Source organism: Paramisgurnus dabryanus, chromosome 3, assembly GCF_030506205.2.
Source record: "Paramisgurnus dabryanus chromosome 3, PD_genome_1.1, whole genome shotgun sequence".
Taxonomy (NCBI): Eukaryota; Metazoa; Chordata; class Actinopteri; order Cypriniformes; family Cobitidae; genus Paramisgurnus; species Paramisgurnus dabryanus.
The window spans coordinates 45,511,866-45,534,293 of record NC_133339.1 but is presented as its reverse complement, the minus strand read 5'-3'; the positions used below and the strand labels follow the sequence as shown (position 1 = coordinate 45,534,293).

General features: G+C 37.6%; 2 protein-coding genes across 4 annotated transcripts in view; one reads left to right on the top strand and one right to left on the bottom strand.

Annotated features, from left to right (window-relative positions):
* recql5 (RecQ helicase-like 5) overlaps window positions 1–21,595 on the top strand; it is a 28,345-nt gene extending 6,750 nt beyond the window's left edge. For both annotated transcript variants that reach the window (XM_065263072.2, XM_065263071.2), the window contains 13 exons: window positions 1,590–1,672; window positions 12,619–12,840; window positions 12,910–13,006; window positions 15,503–15,539; window positions 15,625–15,683; window positions 16,153–16,226; window positions 17,269–17,362; window positions 17,456–17,599; window positions 17,889–18,439; window positions 18,543–18,585; window positions 18,906–19,118; window positions 20,437–20,509; window positions 20,602–21,595. In XM_065263072.2, the coding sequence (XP_065119144.1) occupies window positions 1,590–1,672; window positions 12,619–12,840; window positions 12,910–13,006; window positions 15,503–15,539; window positions 15,625–15,683; window positions 16,153–16,226; window positions 17,269–17,362; window positions 17,456–17,599; window positions 17,889–18,439; window positions 18,543–18,585; window positions 18,906–19,118; window positions 20,437–20,509; window positions 20,602–20,702 (1,791 nt within the window). In that variant the 3' untranslated portion in view covers window positions 20,703–21,595. The remainder of the gene's footprint in view (window positions 1–1,589; window positions 1,673–12,618; window positions 12,841–12,909; window positions 13,007–15,502; window positions 15,540–15,624; window positions 15,684–16,152; window positions 16,227–17,268; window positions 17,363–17,455; window positions 17,600–17,888; window positions 18,440–18,542; window positions 18,586–18,905; window positions 19,119–20,436; window positions 20,510–20,601) is intronic.
* smim5 (small integral membrane protein 5) lies at window positions 1,423–10,291 on the bottom strand. 2 transcript variants are annotated; one of them, XM_065263074.2, is made up of 4 exons: window positions 10,104–10,291; window positions 9,393–9,797; window positions 5,184–5,344; window positions 1,423–2,683 (listed from the first exon to the last, which is right to left on the bottom strand). In XM_065263074.2, exons 3-4 carry the CDS (start codon window positions 5,299–5,301, stop codon window positions 2,595–2,597), a joined length of 207 nt encoding a protein of 68 aa, XP_065119146.1. In that variant the 5' UTR covers window positions 5,302–5,344; window positions 9,393–9,797; window positions 10,104–10,291; the 3' UTR covers window positions 1,423–2,594. The 2 variants fall into 2 exon arrangements, with proteins under 2 accessions (XP_065119146.1, XP_065119147.1); XM_065263075.2 differs by having other exon boundaries at window positions 9,393–9,781.
* Window positions 21,596–22,428: the final 833 nt, after the last annotated feature.

Sequence of the window (22,428 nt, the reverse complement as noted above, 5' to 3'; positions counted from 1 at the left end):
CAAAAATAGTGGGAATTGGACCAAGTAATAGAATTTACAGTAATCTAACTACATGATTGAAGATGTAATTAGTAACTAGTAATTAATTACTTTTTTTAGTAACTTACCGAACACTGGTGCTAAATAAGGGTTCTTCAGCTTGTAACATCATTGGTGCTAAATAGATGTAAATTGTTGCAATTAAGCAACAAAACAAATCTGGGTAACAATTTACAATAAGATTGTATTTGGTAAGAGTTAGTTAATGCATTAGCTAACGTAAACTATCAATAAACAATACTCCCTACAGCATTCATTAATCTTAGTTCATGTTAATTTTAGCATTTACAATTATTATTAAAATAGATTAAACTGTTAACATTAGTTAATGCACCATGACCTAACTGTATTGACATTAACTAACATTAACAAGAATTAATAAATGCTGAAATACTTTACTGTTTATTGTTTGTTCGTGTTAGTAATTAATTAATGTTTACTAATTCAACCTTATTGTAAATTGTTACTCAAATTTGCTAAACTAAAATAAGTCATGTGTTAGAGTCTAATTCTGTGTCTACACCAGCCGCGGTAGAGGCCGCAAGCGCGGCTGATTTACTTGTTAAGTCTATGCAAAGACGCGATTAAATGCGGATTATTATCCTGCAGCGCGGTACGAATTGAGCGTTGCCACGGGAAACGCACGAGTTGAAAAATCTGAAGAGTCGCAGAAGCCCCTCCCGCAAATTTCCGCATTAATTTCTCGAATTACTAGAATTTCACGCGAGAATGTAGCAAGTGAACTCAAATGTTCAAGCATCCAACTATGCGCGAATAGCTCATTTTTGCCGCCTCTCCCGCGGCTGGTGTAAACGCACGGTTATGCTGCGTTTACACCAGCCGCGGTAGAGGCAGCAAGCGTGGGTGATTTACATGTCAATGCAATGCAAAGACGCGATTACAAGCAGATTATTATCCTGCGGCGCGGAAGGCGCAGGGCGTTCCTCACGTTCTACACGAATTGAGCGTTGCCGTGGGAAATGCGCAAGTTGAAAAATCTGAACTTCAGCGGATTTCCGCGTTAACCAATCAGGACCTTGCTGTAGTAGTGACGTGATTACAGGAAGCGAGCGGAGTGGCGGAGTCTCCGCAGAGTCGCAGAAGCCCCTCCCATGAAGCAAATTTCCGCGTGAATTTCTCGAATGACTAGAATTTCACGCGCAAATGAAGTGAGTGAACCCAAATATTCAAGCGTCCAACTACGCGTCAATAGCGTGTTTTTGCTGCCCATACCACACCTTTTTTGTAATAGTAAAAATTATAATTGTGTGATTTAGGTTCCCAGCTTCCCTTATATACCGTATGCAAATCTGAGCATGTGTAAGTAATATAGGTACCAAGAAATTTGCGTACAGTTAGAAATGCAACACCAGAACATCACGATCATGATTTGGACATTTTATTTAAGATGAATGGAAAAGCTTATAAAGTAAACGTTTTATTTTAAATTACAATGGTACTCCACTCTTGTTGTAAACGCATCTTTAGTTTGAAATATACATGTATTTTATTCTTTAATGAAGTTAATATTTAAAAAAATGTTTTTACAGGAGAAACGAGGATCCGAGAAAGAGCAGGATAAAGCTCCCATCCTGGACTTTGATGCTATGGTTGCTTTTTGTGAACAAGAAGGGTGAGTTCACACACACAAGCTACACCTTAATATTGCTTACATCACTTTATATGCAACAAATAAGTTTACTTTTAAATACTGTAATATAGATCTTATACATAGTCTGTCCAGTATCAGTTTTTGTATAATTATTTTTAACCTATACTTTACCATGCAAATAGACAAACAGAATGGCCTGATTAATATTTCATTTCCACTACACTGCCTGGTGTATATCACATCTCTTACATGCATAGATTCACTGTTTAATACTGTTATCAAGGCTATATTTCAACTATATTTTGGAAAATGAGATGTAGGGACTGGGTTTAGTTTAATCCGGGATTAGGCCTTAGTTTTTTACAAACAAACTTTACAAAAACAACACTGCTGTGCATCCTGAGATAAAACAATGGCACTGATATATGTGAAGAGGTCAAGGTGTTTTTAAATGAAGGCAGCTCAAACATGCATTTTAGTCTGGGACTAGGATAAGCCCTATCCGGGAAACCGCCCCTATGAGATGAAAACAAGACTGAACTCTTTCCTTGATTAAATCTTTCTTATAAAGTGACTGCAGTATTGTAAGCAAACACCAGGGGGCAGACGTTAGCACTGTTCTTATAGCGATTTACTTGCAGCATGCTGTGTTATTCAACACCGTGGGAAAGGCTTGAAGTGTAGCCAGCATTTGTACTATCCATAAGAAAGTCGTTGATGGTGTCCACATTTGAAAATCTCTTCTGAATTCCATCATCACCGTTGTTTCGTGTATTCGTCCTGTACACAACCTTTATAGGCTGGTTATTATCACTGTAATGTGTGCTATATCACACAATAAAAAACATTGAATTTCATCAATTTGTTCTTTATTTTGGCCCGCTGTGTTCTGTTGCCCATCTTTGTCTTGATCTTCATGTTTCGTTGACTGAAAATGGGCCGATCAGATAACGGACACTCGGTTTCTGGTTCCTTGACAACAGCCACAGCGACCATAAAGACATCCGATCATCATCATAGTTATGAACGTTACTGCGGGAATAAGAAATCATGCAGTTAGTCTCATGTCTATACCATGCACTGCAAAAAATGACTTTCTTACTTAGTATTTTTATCTTGTTTTCAGTAAATATATCTTAAAATTCTAAAACTAAGCTAGATTTTCTTACCTAGGAAAATAAGTCTAGTTTTTAGAAAAATAGAATAAACTTTAAGTAAATTATAGTGCTTAAAACAAGCAAAAAAGAAGAATTTTTTTCTTGAAATAAGTTTACTTTTTCAAAAACACTTAATTCAAGAAAAAATTTCTTATTCTATTGGCAGGTTTTTTGCTTGTTTTAACCACAAATTCGCTTAAATTGTATATTTTTTTGTCTAAAAACTAGACTTATTTTCTTAGGTCATTTTGCTCATCAAGAAAATACATCTTAAATTAAGAATTTTTTGATATTTTTTACTGAAAATAAGACAAAAATGCTAAATAAGAAAGTCATTTTTTGTAATTAAGATGCTATTTCTTGGAGAGCAAAACGACCCAAGAAAATAAGTCTAGTTCTTAGACCAAAAATAACACTTTTAAGTGATTTTGTGCATAAAACAAGCGAAACAAATCTGCCAATGTGGTAAGCTAATTTTTCTTGAATTTTTCTTGAATTAAGTGTTTAAGATTTTGTTTTCTTACCCCATTGGCAGATTTTCTTGTTTTATTCAGAAAATCACTTAAATTTGATATTTTAGGTAAAAAAAAATAGATTTTCTAGGGTCGTTTTGCTCCTCAAGAAAAAGCATCTTAATTGAAGAATTTTTAGATCTTTTTACTGAAAACAAGACAAAAATACTAAGAATTTTTTTATTAAATAATTTTTGCAGCGCAGAACCTTTTGTACTGCTAATCCAATTGAGTTACAGGAACGCAATTTATTACATTGGTAACACTTTGCAATAAGGTTGTATTAGTAAACATTAGTAAGTGCATTAACTAACATGAACAAACAATGAACAATATAGATTTTCAGAATGTATTAATTCTTGTTAATGTTAGTTAATGTCAATATTCATGCTAGCTCATGGTAGAGGTCTTTATGGGTCCACTTAGATCTGAAAACCCGAGGTCTGACACAAGACTCTAGCGGGTTCGGGTCTAAAAGTTTCACGTATACCTCGGACACGGGGCGGATATAGTATTAGCTGTCTCGGGTAAATGTAAAATGAATGTGTATTTGACGAATGGACCCGAAAAGACCCGAACTATCTCGCGTGTGTGCATCGAGTCCTTGTCCAACCCCTAATCTGTTTGCAAAGAGTGCTTGCGACGTTTGGGGCTGACAGTAGGTTATTTCCAGATCTGTCAATCAATTTTGAATGCAAATTTTAGGGGTTGTGTCGTCGTCGTCAGATAACAAATGAAAATAAATGGAGCGGCGGGCCAAATTGGTTGTGAGGCCACCAGGTTTTTTTCTGTCAGACTGGTGGTTGTTGGGCCACAGACATGTCGGTGACGTTTACAGTCGGGTTCCAAAAATTGCCGTCGGGTTTGTGTTGGGTTGGCTCTTACTTTAAAAAAAAAAGATTCATGCATGTGGGGCAAAATGTAATTTGAGTAATTTCTGGTCGGGTATATTTCTTTGGACTTGAGAAAAAGACCTCTAGTTCCAACCCAAAATTTCAAGGCCAGTCGTGGGATAGTCACACAATATTTGATTTATTCTTGTTCATGGACACGATTTTTTGCTTTTTTTCATGTCATTGAGCACAAATGTCTTTTTCGTGTGTCACTCAGCATGAATTTCAACTAGACTATAGACGATTTTTGCGAGTTTTATATGTATCGGCATAACATTATTTACAGACTGAATGCTGGAAGCTGCAAGCGTTTGTAGGTCAGGTGACTAAAAACAACCAACCTTTCCATGAATACATCGAAAGCTCGGCCTAACAGCTGATCATAGCTGGACAAAGCGGGTTTTTATTTCTCATCTCTCTCTCTCTCTCTATATATATATATATATTTGTAGTAGTAAAGTGGTATAAATCAATATCCTTTGCTGATAGTTCCTCGTAATTGTGGTGAATGCAGTTCATGGTTCCACAGCACCCTTACTTGTTTTTACTATTTGTTAAATATAGTTTTTTTAAGTTCAATAAATGTTACTTTTTTAAATTAAGACGTGTAACATTTGGCATGGTCGTTTTATTTTTATTATTTAAATCGAGTGAAAAAAATCGGTATCGGCATCGGCACAAAAAAAAAATCCATATCGGTCGATCCCTACCGTAAAGCTTTGCAATAAACTCATTGGAATAAATCTATCAAGTTTTGTGAGTGAATCCAAAAAAACTGCCAAAGTCAGCCTTTTCAGTTCTAGTGCCGTACTGTCACTGAAATAGCAAGCTAAATGTGGATCCATGCACCCTTTAATCTGTGCACCTCCGCCTCCCGTTCAAATACATCCTCCTACAAAATTACACAAGACGTGGCCACAGTGCATGCATGTAATGATAGCGTGGTGTTACAATGAAGGGTTGTGCTTACAGAAGAAGAGCACCATGATCAGAAAGGCCGCCTGCATGAGCGGGTGGTCTTGAGAAAAAGCCTGCAGTTTGCTCCAGATTTGCTGAAGGACTTTCATCATTTCATCTGAAGCGCTCATTCTGACTGTAGATCAGCAGCACGGCCAATAACACAAACACGGTCTATAAATGAAAGATATGCTGTCAGGACATTAACAGTTGTGATTTTTATATTTCAAATTATTATACTACAAAAAAATGACTTTCTTACTTAGTATTTTTGTCTTGTTTTCAGTACAAATATCTAAAAATTCTTAAATCAAGATTGATGCGCAAAATGACCTAATAAAATAAGTCTAGTGTTAGGACAAAAAAAATTTTTTTGAAGTTGAATTTGTGCTTAAAACAATGGGGTAAGAAAATGTTTCTTGAATTAAATTTTTACGAATAAAAAGTAAACATTTCAACATTTTTTTCCTTATCCCATTGGCAGATTTTTTGATTGTTTTAAGTACAAATTCACTTAAATTGTATATTTTTTGTCCAAATACTAGTAATTTTTCTCATCTTCTAAATGCATCTCGATTTAAGAATTGTTAGATATTTGTCCCGAAAACAAGAGAAAAATACTAAGTAAGAAAGCCAAAAAAATTATTTTCAAGAAAAAAATTCTTAGTATTTTTGTCTTGTTTTCAGTAAAAATATCTAAAAATTCTTAAAGGAATATTCCATATTCTTAAAAGAAAAATCCAGATAATTTACTCACCACCATGTCATCCAAAATGTTGATGTCTTTCTTTGTTCAGTCCAGAAGAAATTATGTTTTTTGAGGAAAACATTGCAGGATTTTTCTCATTTTAATGGACATTAATAGAGCCCAACACTTAATACTTAACTCAACACATAACAGTTTTTTTCAACAGAGTTTCAAAGGACTCGAAACAATCCCAAACGAGGCATAAGGGTCTTATCTAGCGAAACGATTGTCATTTTTGACAATAAAAATAAAAAATATGCACTTTTAAACCACAACTTTTCGTCTAGATCTCGTCCTGAAACCGTCAGCGTGACCTCACGCAATACGTCATGACGTCAAGAGGTCACAGAGGACGAACGCGAAACTCCGCCCCAATGTTTACAAGTGTGTTGAAAGAGGACCGTTCTGACGTTGTTGTATGTCAACTGATACTAATTAATGTCTTTGTGTCAGTTTATTGTTTACAATGGTCCTCAAATTTGCGTTTTATATATGTAACACGTGACCTCCCTACGTCACTATGCATTTACGTTAGGTCGCGCTGGACCGGACCTAGACGAAAAGTTGTGGTTTAAAAGTGTTTTTTTTTTGTCAAAAATGACATTCGTTTCGCTAGATAAGACCCTTATGCCTCGTTTGTTTTTCAACTCCGTTGAAAAAAACTGTTACGTGTTGAGTTAAGTGTTAAGTGTTGGTATCTATTAAAGTCCATTAAAATGAGAAAAATCCTGGAATGTTTTCCTCAAAAAACATAATTTCTTCTGGACTGAACAAAGAAAGACATCAACATTTTGGATGACATGGTGGTGAGTAAATGATCTTGATTTTTCTATTAAGAAAATGGAGTATTTCTTTAAATTAAGATGCTTTATCAAGCAAAAAAAAAACCATTGGCAGATTTTTTTGCTTGTTTTATGCACAAAATCACTTACATTTGGATATTTTTGGTCTAAAAACTAGACTTATTTTCTTGGGTCGTTTTGCTCATCATGAAAATACATCTTGATTTAAGAATTTTTAGATATTTCTACTGAAAACAAGACAAAAATACTAAGTAAGAAAGTCATTTTTTTGCAGCATACATGAACAGAAAATATTTGCGGATTGTTACAAGAGACATAAAACATAAGCAAGCACAGCTGTGATGTAAAGTTGATAACTATAATACTATTCAGTATTCAGTAATACTTTTACAAGTTTCGGGTAAAATTAGCCTTCCAAACATTTCATTTGGCCAACACTTTGAATCAGGCATGCTGGCCAGTTTTTTTTTTTAGATTTGCATCATACAAAGATCCTAACATTATAAATAAATTGCATAACAAGTCCAAATATAAGAACAAAAATAATCTAGACAATATGTTCTGTTTGTATCATAAGTTTAAGGGCTTTCAGTGATTGCTCAATCCAGAATGCCACGCCATATAGAGAGTTTCCTGTGCGAGATATGTGGTTCCAGTTAGAAAAAAACTTGTTAGTTACTTATCTTTAAACATCTACTGTGGTGTTTCTATAGAAGGGACGACTTTGGGTGTAATGTAAAGCTACAAAATTAACTCTGGTGATAAAAGACTCGCTCCTCGCCCTTTACTGTTTCTTTGAAAATCCTCAAGTTAGAGATTTATAAAATGTTTTAAGGCTGTCCTCTGGTGAGTCCTGTTAGATTAAGCACCACAGGTTATAGATGACATATGAGATCATAATGACGTTGCGATATAGTCGTATTGAACGCTATGATTCTATTCACCTTTACATTGCAACCTGCCCCCAAATTTTTAGGGGATTTTTTTATGAAAGTCACACAAGTGAGGTTTCCAAGCAAAACATTTTATGACTGTTTTAACTGATCAAACAGTAAAGCAAGAAAAGGATCCTAGCGTCACTTTTTTAAAGTGTTTTTTTAGTACATGTACAATTCATCACATTTAATTTACTACGATAACATTAAGTTTATAAGTCGTGATACAACCGAGTATTAATTTGAAACAGTCACTAAAGCTATGTTTATACTCGCTGCGTCCACACTGGCGCGTTGGTGTGCGTGGCAAAAATGACGTCAACGCGGAGTGGGCGGCCGTGCGCGTTGGGGTGCACGTCTGCGCGATACCCCATTTCACGTGGAGGTGTGCACGGCATTTTTTGTAAACTGCGCGCGTGGCTCCGCATCAGAAAATGGCCGAACTCGAGGCGACTCTGTCCGAGCAGGCAAGCCTGTGACGTATCTCTTTGATCAATCCAAGCAAAGCAATGTATATATTTATCTGACACTCTGGAAGTAAAGTATGGAAACTTTGCCGTTTAAAACACAAATAATTTTACATGATTCTGAATGTTTGACTTATATTTGTATTGAATGAACCACTGGACGAGGAATAAAAATACAAACCAAGATGGTCTGTGGTGTTTGTTTTGTAAAAACGTTAATGAAATGATAATGTTTAATAAAGACATATTTAAGAGATTGTTGTTTTATTCATGTTCTCATATTTATATCAAGCTCTGATGTTACAAGCACCAGGGTTGTTCTAGCGGACGACAACTTCTATTCTCTTCTTTGTGTTTGTTTTTTAATTTGATTGCTCGCCTCGCCCCCTGGCATTTAAAAAAAAAAGTGCAACAGCGACTATAAACGCCTCGTCCGTTTATTGAGACGCGCGTGCGCGCGCGATCTGTGGAGGCTTGCGTTGCGGACCAAAGCGCGAGTACAAACGAAGCTTTATAAAGACACTACAAATCATCTTAACACTCGTTAAGACTGATTGTAAAACAAATCTAATGACAAATGTTAAAAAATCGTATAATAAAAAAGAAGTTTGCCGTTTCCACAACTTTCCTCGAAACGTATATCTTCAGCAAAATAGTTATAAATACATCATTGATTTCAAATGTTTATCAACCCTAACCATTGTATAAAAAAATGCTGGATTGCTTTTTAAAAGGCTCAAAGAGGGACAAAACCAGACGTTGGGTTAAATTAACCTTAAATAAATTTATATTTGACCCAACAATGGGTCAAATATAAATTAAAACAACTTAGCATAAGTTAAATTACAACCAAACAGGTTTGGTTTATCCTGTTTTGACCCAACGCTGCTGGGTTGAAAATAACTCATATTTTATTTAATGCATTGAAATTCATACTTTTTAAATGTGGCTCGACCCTATTGAAAAATTAAGCACAAGCTGGTAGCTGGTTTTAGCTGGTTTAGGTGACGGTAGCTGGTTTAAGCTGGTCCTCCCAGCCTGGCAAAGCTGGTCAAGTTAAGTCCAGATAAAAAGTGACCAAAACACAGCTAAACCCAAGCTGGAAGTCCAGCAAAAACCAACTTGCCAGCTTATTTTCAGTAGGGGATACATTTTAAGCCCACTGAGAATGTTACAAACACAAACTACAAGTACAGTTTAACTATTTACTTAATATAAGTCACACACAATCATTAAAACACACACACATGTAGAGATATTTGAGTTTACCTGTCTTCCAGTAGTTTATAGGGTGTCCTGTAACGCTCCTCACATGAACTTGCATCCAAGAACTTGCGTCTGTGCAGAGTTTTCTCCTGTCATGCAGTTGTTGTTAAAGTTTCGAAGAGCTGTACAGTCATGTTGTGTGTTGCTCTCAGTTTGTTTTGCTAAGTTTTCAGTTTTCCTGTGTAACGAGTATTTTGGAATGAGCTTTGGAGCTTCTCCAGAACCTCACAGTCTTGTCAGTCGGGACCTCTCGTTCTGTGTTTACCTCCCTGCTGCACCCCTCCCTTTGTCTGGGTTTGGCACGGTCTTTTCTCCTCCCCTCTAATCACCGTGGAAACTGTTTTTTCTTACTTCGTCAAAAAGTCTTGTAGTCTTCTGGTTTGTATTAGTAACTGTAAAGTTTAGCCACTAGTCAGACCATTAAACAAACAGAGACCATAAGTTAAGTTCTGTCCAGATGCGTAACCGCTACAACATGTGCGGCTGTCCAATGAAACCGTCTTTAAAGAGTCTACAGAGTATTGACATTTCATATTGTTTCATAGTTGTGTATCTATATAACTCTGTGTGGTAAAATATGACCTTGCTGGGGTTTGTGTTTATTCATTTATGTATATATTCATACACCCTTTAACTGTATTTATTCATACATTTGCTCAAAGTTGTCAAGACAGTTAAGGAAACATTCACACCAGTGTAACCATAAAGTTTTACCAGCTGTTTTGTCTTCTCAGCATTTCTCTGCCGTTGTTTGTCAGGAAGTCCCATATGGTTTCAGTTGATGTTGTAGTAAAGGTCTGGTTATGGACAGCACTGTTGTTGGCATACAGAGAGTCTTTGTGTATGAGACCATGTAAACATATTCTGTTTGGGGGTAAATCTTTCTCGGTCTCAGCTATTTCAGACTCACAGATGAAACCTGAAACCCAGAAATGTGTCGAGTGAGACACATACGTACAGTATCTGGGTTTGATTTTCTCTTGTTTCGTAAGCACATGCCTGTAGTCCTTTTCTGTTTTTCATTATAATGAACAGTTCCAATAAATATTCTGCCGCTGTTTTCCCAAATCTGTCGTTTTTATCATGAAACACATATACAAGATGATTGTGAGTCTTTTTATGCAAAAATCGTTCACACCAGACGGGAAAGAAGTGTTAAGCAAAAGTGATTTACATGTTAAGTGTCAATACAATGCGGGTGTTTGACGTTGAGTTAAAAATTCTGAAACTTTGCTGAATATTTGCACCGCATTAACCAATCAGGAGCTTATACGACACATCTTCATACTTTTATAGAAACAGGAATATAAAGTGAGTAAGGAGGTCAATCTTGTAAGTAAAAAACATATACATATTGAGACTACAAGCTACTGTAGCTAAATCCGGCAAATTGAGCGTATTTGCGTCTGAATTTTCACGGGCGGTAGGCAGGAACTTCACGCATGAATCACGCGAACTTCAGGGATGACAGGAACTTTACGCGAACTTCACGCATGAATGATACAAACTTCATGGATGAGAAAAACTTCATGCATGAATGACGCGAACTTCACAGATGTCACAAACTTCATGCAAACTTCACGCAGGAATCACGCGAACTTCAGGGATGACACGAACTTCACACGAATTTCTCGCATGAATGACATGAACTTCATGGATGATGCGAAGTTCACGGATGAATGACGCAAACTTCAAGGATGACACAAACTTCATGCGAACTTCACGCATGAATGACGCAAACTTCACGGATGACACAAACTTTGAGCATTAATAACACGAACTTCACGCATGAATGACACAACCTTCCCCGATGACACAAACTTCATGCGAACTTCAGGCATGAATGACGCAAACTTCACGGATGACACAAACTTCACGCATGAATGACACAATCTTCACGGATGACACAAACTTCACGCATGAATGACACGAACTTGACAGGTGACGCAAACTTCACGCATGAATGACACGAACTTCACGTGAACTTCACGCATGAATGACGCAAACTTCACGGATGCCACAAACTTCGCGCATTAATAACACGAACTTCACGCATGAATGACACAGACTTCCCGGATGACACAAACTTCATGTGAACTTCACGCATGAATGACGCAAACTTCACGGATGACACAAACTTCGCGCATTAATAACACGGACTTCACGCATGAATGACACAACCTTCCCGGATGACACAAACTTCATGCGAACTTCACGCATGAATGACGCAAACTTCACGGATGACACAAACTTCACGCATGAATGACACGAACTTCACGGGTGACGCAAACTTCACGCATGAATGACACGAACTTCACGGGTGACGCAAACCTCACGCATGAATGACACGAACCTCACGCATGAATGACACGAACCTCACGCATGAATGACACGAACTTCACGCATGAATGACACGAACTTGACAGGTGACGCAAACTTCACGCATGAATGACACAAACTTCATGCGAACTTCACACATGAATGGCGCAAACTTCACGTATGACACAAACTTTACGCATGAATGACACGAACTTCAAGCATGCATGACACAAACTTCACAGGTGACGCAAACTTTGCGCATGAATGACACAAACTTCACAGGTGACGCAAACTTCACGCATGAATGACACAAACTTCACAGGTGACGCAAACTTCACGCATGAATGACACGAACTTCACAGGTGACGCAAACTTCACGCATAAATGACACAAACTTCACGCATGAATTACACAAACTTTCTGGATGACACAAACTACATGCAAACTTCACGCATGAATCATACGGACTTCAGGGATGACACAAACTTCACACGAATTTCTTGCATGAATGACATGAACTTCATGGATGATGCGAACTTCACGCATGAATGACATGAACTTCATGCAGGAATGATGCAAACTTTACGGATGACACGAACTTCACGTGAACTTCGCGAATAACACCAACTTTCCCTCGAACTTCATGCACGAATGACACAAACTTCACGCACGAATGACACGAACTTCCCAAGTCAAAATGTGTCCAAGTTAAAAAAGGGACCAATTACGTGCAAATAGCGCGGTTTATTAACTTAATTTGTGTCTGGTGTGAACCCGCTAAACGTCTTTTTTAATTGTACAATAGCTTTGTGTAACAAACTGAAATGAAATTCAATGTTCAGCAAATGACAGATTGTAATTTATTTTGCTAAACTATTCATTTAAATTTTTAATTATTCATCATTTTCAGATGCAGACACGCCACCATCTCCCAGTTTTTCGGTGATCAGAAACCCAACTGCGCTGGCGCGTGCGACTTCTGTCGGGACCCCAAACTCGTCCGCGCTCAACTTGCAAGAGCAGCAACCCTCACCACCAGAACCGGCCCGGCCCAGAGCACCCAGCCCAGTGGTCCGTTCGGATTTGATCCTGGACTCTATGCGGGAGGCAGGAAGGGTTATGGGTTTGAGAGGTCAGCTGAAGAAACGATATGGGTCTGAGCAGTTAGTCTGTGAGTACTGAGAGTGTTTATGTGTGTTAGATATGATGAGGAAGAGGGTGAAGATGCTGAAGAGGATTCTGAGAGGAGAAGAAAACAGTTTGGAGATCTCTTCAAGAAGCAGATGAGCATGAGAAAGGTAAACGCATATGTGCACGTCACATTTTAACCCAATATCAGTGAAAACTATATCTGAGTACTGTTCCTTTAACAGCTAATTTGTTACTTCACCCATTACTGAAAATGAAACCAGACTTTTGCAGCTTGTGTTACTGGTAAAGAACAACTCATCATTTCAACACACCACAGTGTTGTTCTGTTATTCCCCATAAATTATTATATAGATGCACTCATTTTCATACAGCCAATGTTTCAATACATTCAATACTAAACATTTCAAAGCTTAATGTCACCAAAAAATGTAACCATTAATCATCATGCAATATTATCTTAGTATAATGTCCTTGGATTTAAACGGTCACAGTTATAAGAAATGACTACAATACTCCCCTGACTCGTCCTTACAGTGGGAGGCAGCACATTTCTCTCTCACTCTCTCTCTAACACTTTATCTCTCTCGCTCGCTCTCTCTCTTTCTCTCTCTGTTGCTTACCCATTCGTTCGGTTCTTTCTCCAGATGTTTTCCAGCTGTATGTGTGGTGATAAACTGGAGGTGTACTGAAAGCATTACTTGACTCTGTTTACTTGCCTAATACAGTTTCCTTGTGAGCTATTGATGCTTACATCTTAAAACAAAGGATTAAGTTTGTCTTCAACTTTTAAATGGTAATGTTTATATATTTTAATGGTTAAAATCAAGTGTTATGGCCCAGGAAGAGTAATTTTTATTTTGTAAATTGTTACAAATTCTGTTGACCCTTATGGACCATTCAGCAGTAATAAAGTATTTGGGGAGTATTGTTTTGGATTTTTATAATAAGAATATGTCTTAAATTACTTGAATTTCATTCATACAACAAGAAAAATAATTTCTACCATCTACCAAAAGGGATCAAATGTGTATTTTACCACTGATCTACACTCACCTAAAGGATTATTAGGAACGCCTGTTCAATTTCTCATTAATGCAATCAACCAATCACATGGCAGTTGCTTCAATGAATTTAGGGGTGTGGTCCTGGTCAAGACAATCTCCTGAACTGAATGTCAGAATGGGGAAGAAAGGTGATTTAAGCAATTTTGAGCATGGCATGGTTGTTGGTGCCAGATGGGCCGGTCTGAATATTTCACAATTTGCTCAGTTACTGGGATTTTCACGCACAACCATTTCTAGGGTTTACAAAGAATTGTGTAAAAAACGGAAAAACATCCAGTATGTGGCAGTCCTGTCGGAGAAAATGCCTTGTTGATGCTAGAGGTCAGAGGAGAATGGGCCGACTGATAGAAGAGCAACTTTGACTGAAATAACCACTCGTTACAACTGAGGTATGCAGCAAAGCATTTGTGAAGCAACAACACGCACAACCTTGAGGCGGATGGCCTACAACAGCAGAACATTCCACTGGGTACCACTCATCTCCACTACAAATAGGAAAAAGAGGCTACAATTTGCACAAGCTCACCAAAATTTGACAGTTGGAGACTGGAAAAATGTTGCCTGATCTGATGAGTCTTGATTTCTTCTGAGACATTCAGATGGTAAAGTCAGAATTTGGCGTAAACAGAATGAGAACATGGATCCATCATGCCTTGTTACCACTGTGCAGGCTGGTGGTGGTGGTGTAATGGTGTGGGGGATGTTTTCTTGGCACACTTTAGGCCCCTTAGTGCCAATTGGGCATCGTTTAAATGCCACGGCCTACCTGAGCATTGTTTCTGACCATGTCCATCTGTTTATGACCACCATGTACCCATCCTCTGATGCTTACTCCCAGCAGGATAATGCACCATGTCAAAAAGCTTGAATCATTTCAAATTGGTTCCTTGAACATGACAATGAGTTCACTGTACTAAAATGGCCCTCACAGTCACCAGATCTCAACCCAATAGAGCATTTTTGGGATGTGGTGGAATAGGAGCTTCCTGCCCAACAAACTCAAACTTTGGTTTACAGATAAACATATGTTGGGTTGTGTTAACCAATGACTGGGTCAAATATGGGTATATTGTTGCCCCCTAGGTTGAAAATAACCAACATTGTTTTTTAGGAAGTATGCAATAAAGTTTCTCAGGAAATGAACGCATAAGTGTAAATGAGATATACAGTTAGTATATATGTCATACTCACAAGTCAAAAGATAAGCAACACAGTCTGTAGAAATCGGAAAGGCTAAATGTAATTTCTTTTTATCTGCTGCTGTTGTACTGCATCCTTTCCACAATTGTAATACTTAAATATTGAGGTTAATTTACAAAATATTTGGCAAATAAAGTAAAAAACAAAACATTTGAGATGTGTAAGTATTCTCTTGAGAGGGAACAGACGCTTTTTATCCAATCCATTTCTGCATCATAGAGATTTTAGGGTTGATTTTTCTGGCTTTGGGCCAAGTTACAACCAACCAGATCACCCTATCATACTTTATCAATATGAAAACAAATCTTATGTTTTGAAGAAATGGTGATGTCTCTGGTGTCTGATGGGTTGGCGTTTCTTTTGTTTTGTTATTTTCAGGGTTCAGATGTGGGAAGAGAGACATTTGTTCCACCAGGTGAATTGCATGCATTCATTCTGTTGTTTTTTGTGTGACAAACAGCATGTCAGTGTTAAACGTGTCATTGATCATGTCTTGTCAGATGCGGACTGTCCGTTAAAGGACGCCAGTAGTCAGAAGATCCCCAGACTCACAGTGAAGGTAACATCATTTCCTCCTTCACAGTGTCGTCAAAGCTACGCCCATCGTGTTGATTTGCAACCTTTAAGCAGCAAGAAGGGCATATTGTGCATTTAACATACTGTATATAAAGCATATCTAGATTAGTCCAGCTGTAACATTTCAATTGTAAAATATTGATACAATCTTAATGTATATTTAATTTGGTTTTGCACTTTATTAGGATATAGACTGCAACTTCTGTACAGCTTTCAGCTTCATACCAGTTGTAAACGAATAAAACAGGAGCAAAAGTTAATTCAACCCATATTTAGATTTCCAGCATCTTCAGACTGTAAAAGATGGACAGTGCTGCCCCCTATGGACACACATGTGCATTGCAATCACATCTGCAGAAGCGTTTTAAAAATCTTGGTAGACATATTTAGAAATTCAGTGTAATCTGTATGTGATAAAAAGCTATAGTTTAATTATTGTATGTGTGTTTTAGAGCAGAGAGCACTGCCTGTCTCTTCTGCAGGAGTGTCTGATCAACCACAAGAGGGCACTAGAGAACACAAATAGGTAATGCTTGGGTTTAGCCCTGGGATGTTTGGTTGGGAACAAATGAACCATCATTTTATGCAATAGGTACTTGTTGTTCAAGTGCATGTTTCTACATGGATGAAAGAAAGCATTATGCATAAATGTATCAAAAACATAAATCAGCGTTTTTTTTATAGTCTAGCATAATTAAATATCATCAGTAATACTGCAAATTTATAATAAATATTTAACATATCTCCCAGCCCTAACCATAAATGTCTTATTACAGTTTAAGAGCTAGCTTAAAGGGGACATCTTGAAAAAAATCTGAATTTTTTTATGTTTAAGTGCTATAATTGGGTCCCCAGTGCTTCTGTCAACCTAGAAAATGTGAAAAGAACAACCAAGTAACTTAGTTTTGGTAAATCATTCTCTGCATGCATGTGAAAAAATAGGTAATTAGAATTTGGCTCCCCTTGTGATGTCAGAAGAGGATCTTAATATAATAATACCAGCCATTAATCTGCACTATACTGTACAAACATGGCACTGCCGACCACCGTTATGATGATCAGTGTTTGTTTCGTCATTAGCTCATTTGCATGTTAAATGACACACCCACAATGGCACATTTTGCTCACACCTACAAAGTGGCGATTTTAACATGTTATAATAAATGATCTATATGGTATTTTGAGCTAAAACTTTACATATGTACTTTGGGGACACCAAAGATTTATTTTATTTATCTTAAAAAGTCTTGTGAAATGTCTCCTTAAATTGTACTGTTTTTGTTCAATGTTTAAGTGGAGGATGTTGGGATATTCTGACTTTTTCTTGTTTGGGAGGGTGCCAACTATTGTAATATATCAAAATTGTGGGAATAATAAATAAAGAGTAGTCTGGGAATTATTACAAAACTTAACTACGTCAGTGATCTGTATGTCAGGTCGGTTGTGGTTTATAACTGGCTGATTTTACATTAAACACGACACACTGAGGAAATAAATAAATGGACATGATCTGTTGTAAAGTATTTGGCTTCTCCTCTTGCGTTCATGTTGTTTTCTCTCTCCTGTAGCTTTGACACACTCGATCAGGCCGTGCAAATAGAGTACGAGATCTTCAAAACCTGTAAATCAGCCAACTTGTACAAAGCTGCGGTTCTCAAGAGAGTGAGTGTTGATCAGACCTTCATCATCATCATCACCACATGTTGACCTGGTCTTTGGTGTGACCATCACAGTCATTCAAATATAACATTGCAGGTGTCAGAGATGAAGAAAGCTGTGGCGTCAGACGTTTCTGAAGACAGACGGACAGAGACTGATGAAGAGGCCGGACCCTCCTCTTCCTCATCTCAACCTCAACCTGATCTGCACGGCTTCACTTCAGCCTCTCAGATTTACTCCGTGAGCCAATTACAATCTGTCTTTAAGAATAAATACAAAATAAAAGCTTATTCATGTTTCACAAAAACATCCATTTTATCTCATAACATGACATGATTTTATTATTTGGGCTTTTGTTGCACTTATGAGAATCATAATAGTATTTTTTTATTATTTTCCACCCATGTAGTCTTGGTGTTTTATTAGCCTAAAAAATAACGTTTTTTTCAGAAGTGAACAAGTTTTTGTGATATAACAATAACATTTTGAACATTAACACCAGACCTTTTTTTCTGTTTTTGTTTTCTAGCTAAAGAGAAAGCGAGTAGGTGCAGGTTTTCGTGGTTCGTCCAGCTTGTTTCAGACGGCTGCAGATCTTCTGAAAGAAACTCTTGCTACAAACACGTCTACAGACCCCAACTGTGAGGAGGAGGAGGAGCAGGAAACGGGAGGAAAACCAAAGATTAAAAGCAGCACTTCATCTCCTGTCAAAGCCAAAAGCAGCACAACTTCCTCCCTGAGCAGCCCAAATAAAAAACTCACTAAGAAACAGCAGAAACTAGCAGAAGCAGCCAAAGACACCCGCTGTATATCACAGTATTTTGGAAAAAAGCAAGTAGACACCATCCAGATAAAAGGAGGAAATGTGTCACCATCAGAGCTCAGGGAGGAAAGCTCAGGATCTCAGGATCATTCATCTTCTGACTTTATAACATTGAAGAGCAATTCAACAGATGTTTCAGGGAGCGGTGGTCCTTTGGAGAACCCTGCTATGAACGCAAGTCCTCCTCTAGAACCGACGGTCAAACGAGAAGAGATGGACTTGGACCCTGAGGTCTCCACTGATCCAGGGATTGAGGGGTAGGATGGAGGAAGATACTTTCTCAAAGCAGTTTGATGTTTATTCCTTATGGAAGAAGTGAATTTAGATTTTTTTATTACGTTTTGTGTTGTGTTTGTACAGAGAGAACAACAAATCGGGGACCCAGGAAATTCAGCCAAAACAAGTAACATCCATATTACTCTTATCCTAAAGCAGGGGTGTCCAAAGTCGGTCCTGGAGGGCCGGTGTCCTGCAGAGTTTAGCTAAAAATTCCCTCAACATATCTGCCTCCAAAGTATCTAGTCTGCCGTGATTAAGACCTTAATTAACTGGATCAGGTGTGTTTGATTAGGGTTGGAATAAAACTCTCGGCCCTCCAGGAGCAGGATTGGACACCCCTGTCCTAACGCAAACAATCCTAGAGTGGTTATAAACACAAAATTATATTTTGGTGTATGGTAAATGATGCATGATAATGATTATTTTATTATTTCTTTGCATCAGATATATGAAGACAGGTCCCAGTCGCCTCCTGTTAAATGCAGCCGCATGCTAAAGGAAATAAGGAGAGTGACCTTTGACCCTGTGGTGCAGGAGAAAACCATGAATGGAGACGCTGCTGAGATTCAAGAACATGCTGTGACACTGAAGGAAGCTGCTGATGTCGTGGTTAAATGTCTGGATCCTTTCTACAAAAAGGGAAAATTTGCCAATAAGGTGAAGTTTTGCCTCAAAACAGTGCTTCCCAATCCTGGTCCTCGAGCCCTCACTGACAGAAAGTTTTAGATGTCTTCTTATTTAAAACACCTGATTCAACTTATCAACCTCCTTCAAAAATGGTTAACATGTCTCCCTAACAAGCTGATGACTTAAATCAGGTGTGTTAGATAAGGAGACATCTAAAACTTTCTGGGAGGGGGGCTTCGAGGACCAGGATTCGGAAGCACTGCCTTAAAAAATAGGTTGAAACCATGTTCTGATAGAAGAATAAAGAAAAAGCTGAATGTAAATAATGAATGATATAAATCAGGCATAGTTAGGTTAGCAAATATGAAAAAAAATCTGACAATGGTGTGACTCCTGGTGGCGGAGCAGTGACAATGACGTCTCCCTGTCACCCCAAGCAGCTGATGGACGTTAACAGGAAAAATATCGAAACTCTTTGGTTATTTTTTTAGCGCAATGCTAATGGTCTAATCAGATTCAATGGATTGTGCTAAGCTATGCTAAAAGTGCTAGCGCCAGACCCGGAGATTAACTGAATAAGATTCCAAAACGTTAAGAATCAAATGTTTAAAGGTGCAGTGTGTAATTTTTTAAAGGATCTCTTGACAGAAATGCAAAATAATATACAAAACTGTATCATCAGGGGTGTATAAAGACCCTTTCATAATGAACCGTTATGTTTTTATTACCTTAGAATGAGACGTTTTATATACATACACAGAGGGTCCCCTTACATGGAAGACGCCATTTTGTGCCGCCATGTTTCTAACAAAAGCCCTTAACGGACAAACTTTTTTTTAAACTATGTTGTCTCCGTCTATGTCATTTATTTGGTGATGGCTACTGTAGCTTCTCTATGTGTTTTAAAAGTGAGGGAAGAACAGTGAACTGAGCCATTGGTTGCAATTCACAACCTCACCACTAGATGCCGCTAAAATTTACACACTGCACCTTTAACTCTTGGGGAGCTGGAAAATGAGCATATTTTCAAAAAAGTGGAATGTCCCTTTAACTTCTTTTTGTAACTACATGTGCGTCCTCATTACAACACACCCCTTACGGGATTGTTCCTGCCTTTTGTTCACACAGGACGCGGTCCGTAAATGTTACGGCAATGTTACTATGTCCCCTTTACGGGAGCGATTCCAGAAACCCAAATTATATGACGTGTTTGTATTCACACAGAATTATACATATATCGACTAAGAAAGGGGCATTCATTCTACATTAGTGCAGGATGTACATATTGGGCCCAATGCAAAAGCACACAATAACACTAAAAGTTAAATTTTTACCTCATTTTCCCCAGGACTTGTTCAAATCTTTCGCCCGATTCCTCTCCCATCTCCTCACTGAGAAAAAAACTGTAAATCGAGTCCAAGGTGAGACTATTCTTAGCCTGGTAATAATCTAACATCATAAATTAATCATATGTGGATTTGGTTTTTCATGCATTTCTTGTTTCACCCCACAGTGAAGTTAGAAGCAATAAAGTTAATCAAGAGTTTCTTCAGCCGGATCGAGCGCTGTGAGAGCGAAATGGACTGGAAGCACTTGAAAATCAAAGATAGATAGAAATCACAGTGTCTCTGTGTCCTATCATCAAAACCTCTGGACGTCCTCCACCTGTGGATGCTGTATGTTTAGCGACAGGCTGCTGTGTGTCTCAGGTTCATCGTGAGGGCTTATGCACATATTGCACACAAATCTGAACTTTACCCGTTTTATTTTTAAGGTCCGAACAGACCTCAATAACTGTTATGTAGCGTTTATTGCTGCTAATGCGCTCTATAGTAGTACGAACTGTTATGCAAACTACATTAAAAAGGGCAAATGTGCACAAATACAAAATAAGTAGTAGTTTACAAAGAATAAATTAAGGAAATAGTAACTAATGTACTCGCCCGTGTTTATTTATTTTATTATTTAGTTTTTCTTTGTGTTGCTTTTATATAGAGTATAGAATATAGATGGGTCTTATAGTTCATAATGACCACTACAGTCAATCTTTAAAAAAAGCATGTAAACTGTCTAAGTGCCAATATGACGTATACACTGTGTTTCAGATCAAGTTTTGTGTGAATTTCAGTAGGGTATGGCTCACACAAAGCTATTTTACAGCACCAGAAGACCTACAGCATAATTGTTTGGGATGCTTTTATGCCTCCCCTACTGAAAAAAACTTGTGAGCTGGTTTAAGCTGGTCTCCCATCTTGGTAATAGCTGGTTTTGCTGGTGTAGCAAGCTGGTCTTACTGTGTTTTGGTCACTTTTTAAGATGTTCAGGCTGGAACCAGCTACTACCACCTTAACCCGGCTAAAACCAGCTACCAGCTTATGCTGGTCTTTTTCAGTAGGGTAGCTTTACAGGCTAATCGCTATTATGAATAGCATGAAAACCATCTGCTTGAAGACTTTCACCACATATGTAACAGCTGTATGGGTTTACAACAGTGTGTCATGGAAAAACAATAAAATAATACATTTTTCTTTGTTGTTGAAGAAGTCCTGTCCATCCATTATTTGCCATGTAATCTTGTCTGATTTGTTACATATTTCTTCTATATTTATGAGTGCTGGAAATGATACTGTGTGTAATTATTATGTATATTTAAACACACACATAAATATATACATTTTTATTCATATACATTTTTATTGTTAATATATAATATATAAAAATAAATATATATACACACGTAAATGTTTTTTTAAAACATACATGAATGTGTGTGTATTTATATATACATAATAATTACACACAGCGCACACTCATATATTATGAAAAAAAAAACTTTTATTTTGTATGCGATTAATCGCGATTAGTCTTTCCCCAACATTATTTATTTCTCATTGATCTGCATCTCATTTACATCCTTTTTATTTTCATTACTAAGGAGCTTTTATGTCTGTCATTAAACCCGTTTCGTGCTATTTTTAGGTACTTCTAAAATTACACCTTAAACGTGTTATTGTCTTTCTCCCTGTGGAAAACCTGCTCGAAATAAACTAGTTTAACGCATCACTGAACCCACAGTGACTGCTCAATGGAGAGCCCATCATCGGACAAACTGTATTATTGTGCGCGCGGGAGGCGGAGCATCAAGACATTAGGGACTTTAAGCAACAGCTGGGAATGGAACGGCTACGGCGACCGGAAGTATGCTGTCAGACCGCCGTAGCCAAGAACGTAAAAATCACTAAGCAACCGTAAACAGGACAGCGCAACGCGGTATTAATTCATTTATTAAGATACAAAAATATGTCATTTAAAAAAACAAGAGAAGGATTGCTTTTGGCAT

Coding starts and splice junctions, on each gene's coding strand:
- smim5 (XM_065263074.2), bottom strand. CDS start 5,301: ATGAGCGCTTCAGATGAAATGATGAAAGTCCTTCAGCAAATCTGGAGC. Junction 2,684..5,183: donor GATCATGGTGCTCTTCTTCT/GTAAGCACAACC, acceptor TTATTCCCGCAG/TAACGTTCATAACTATGATG.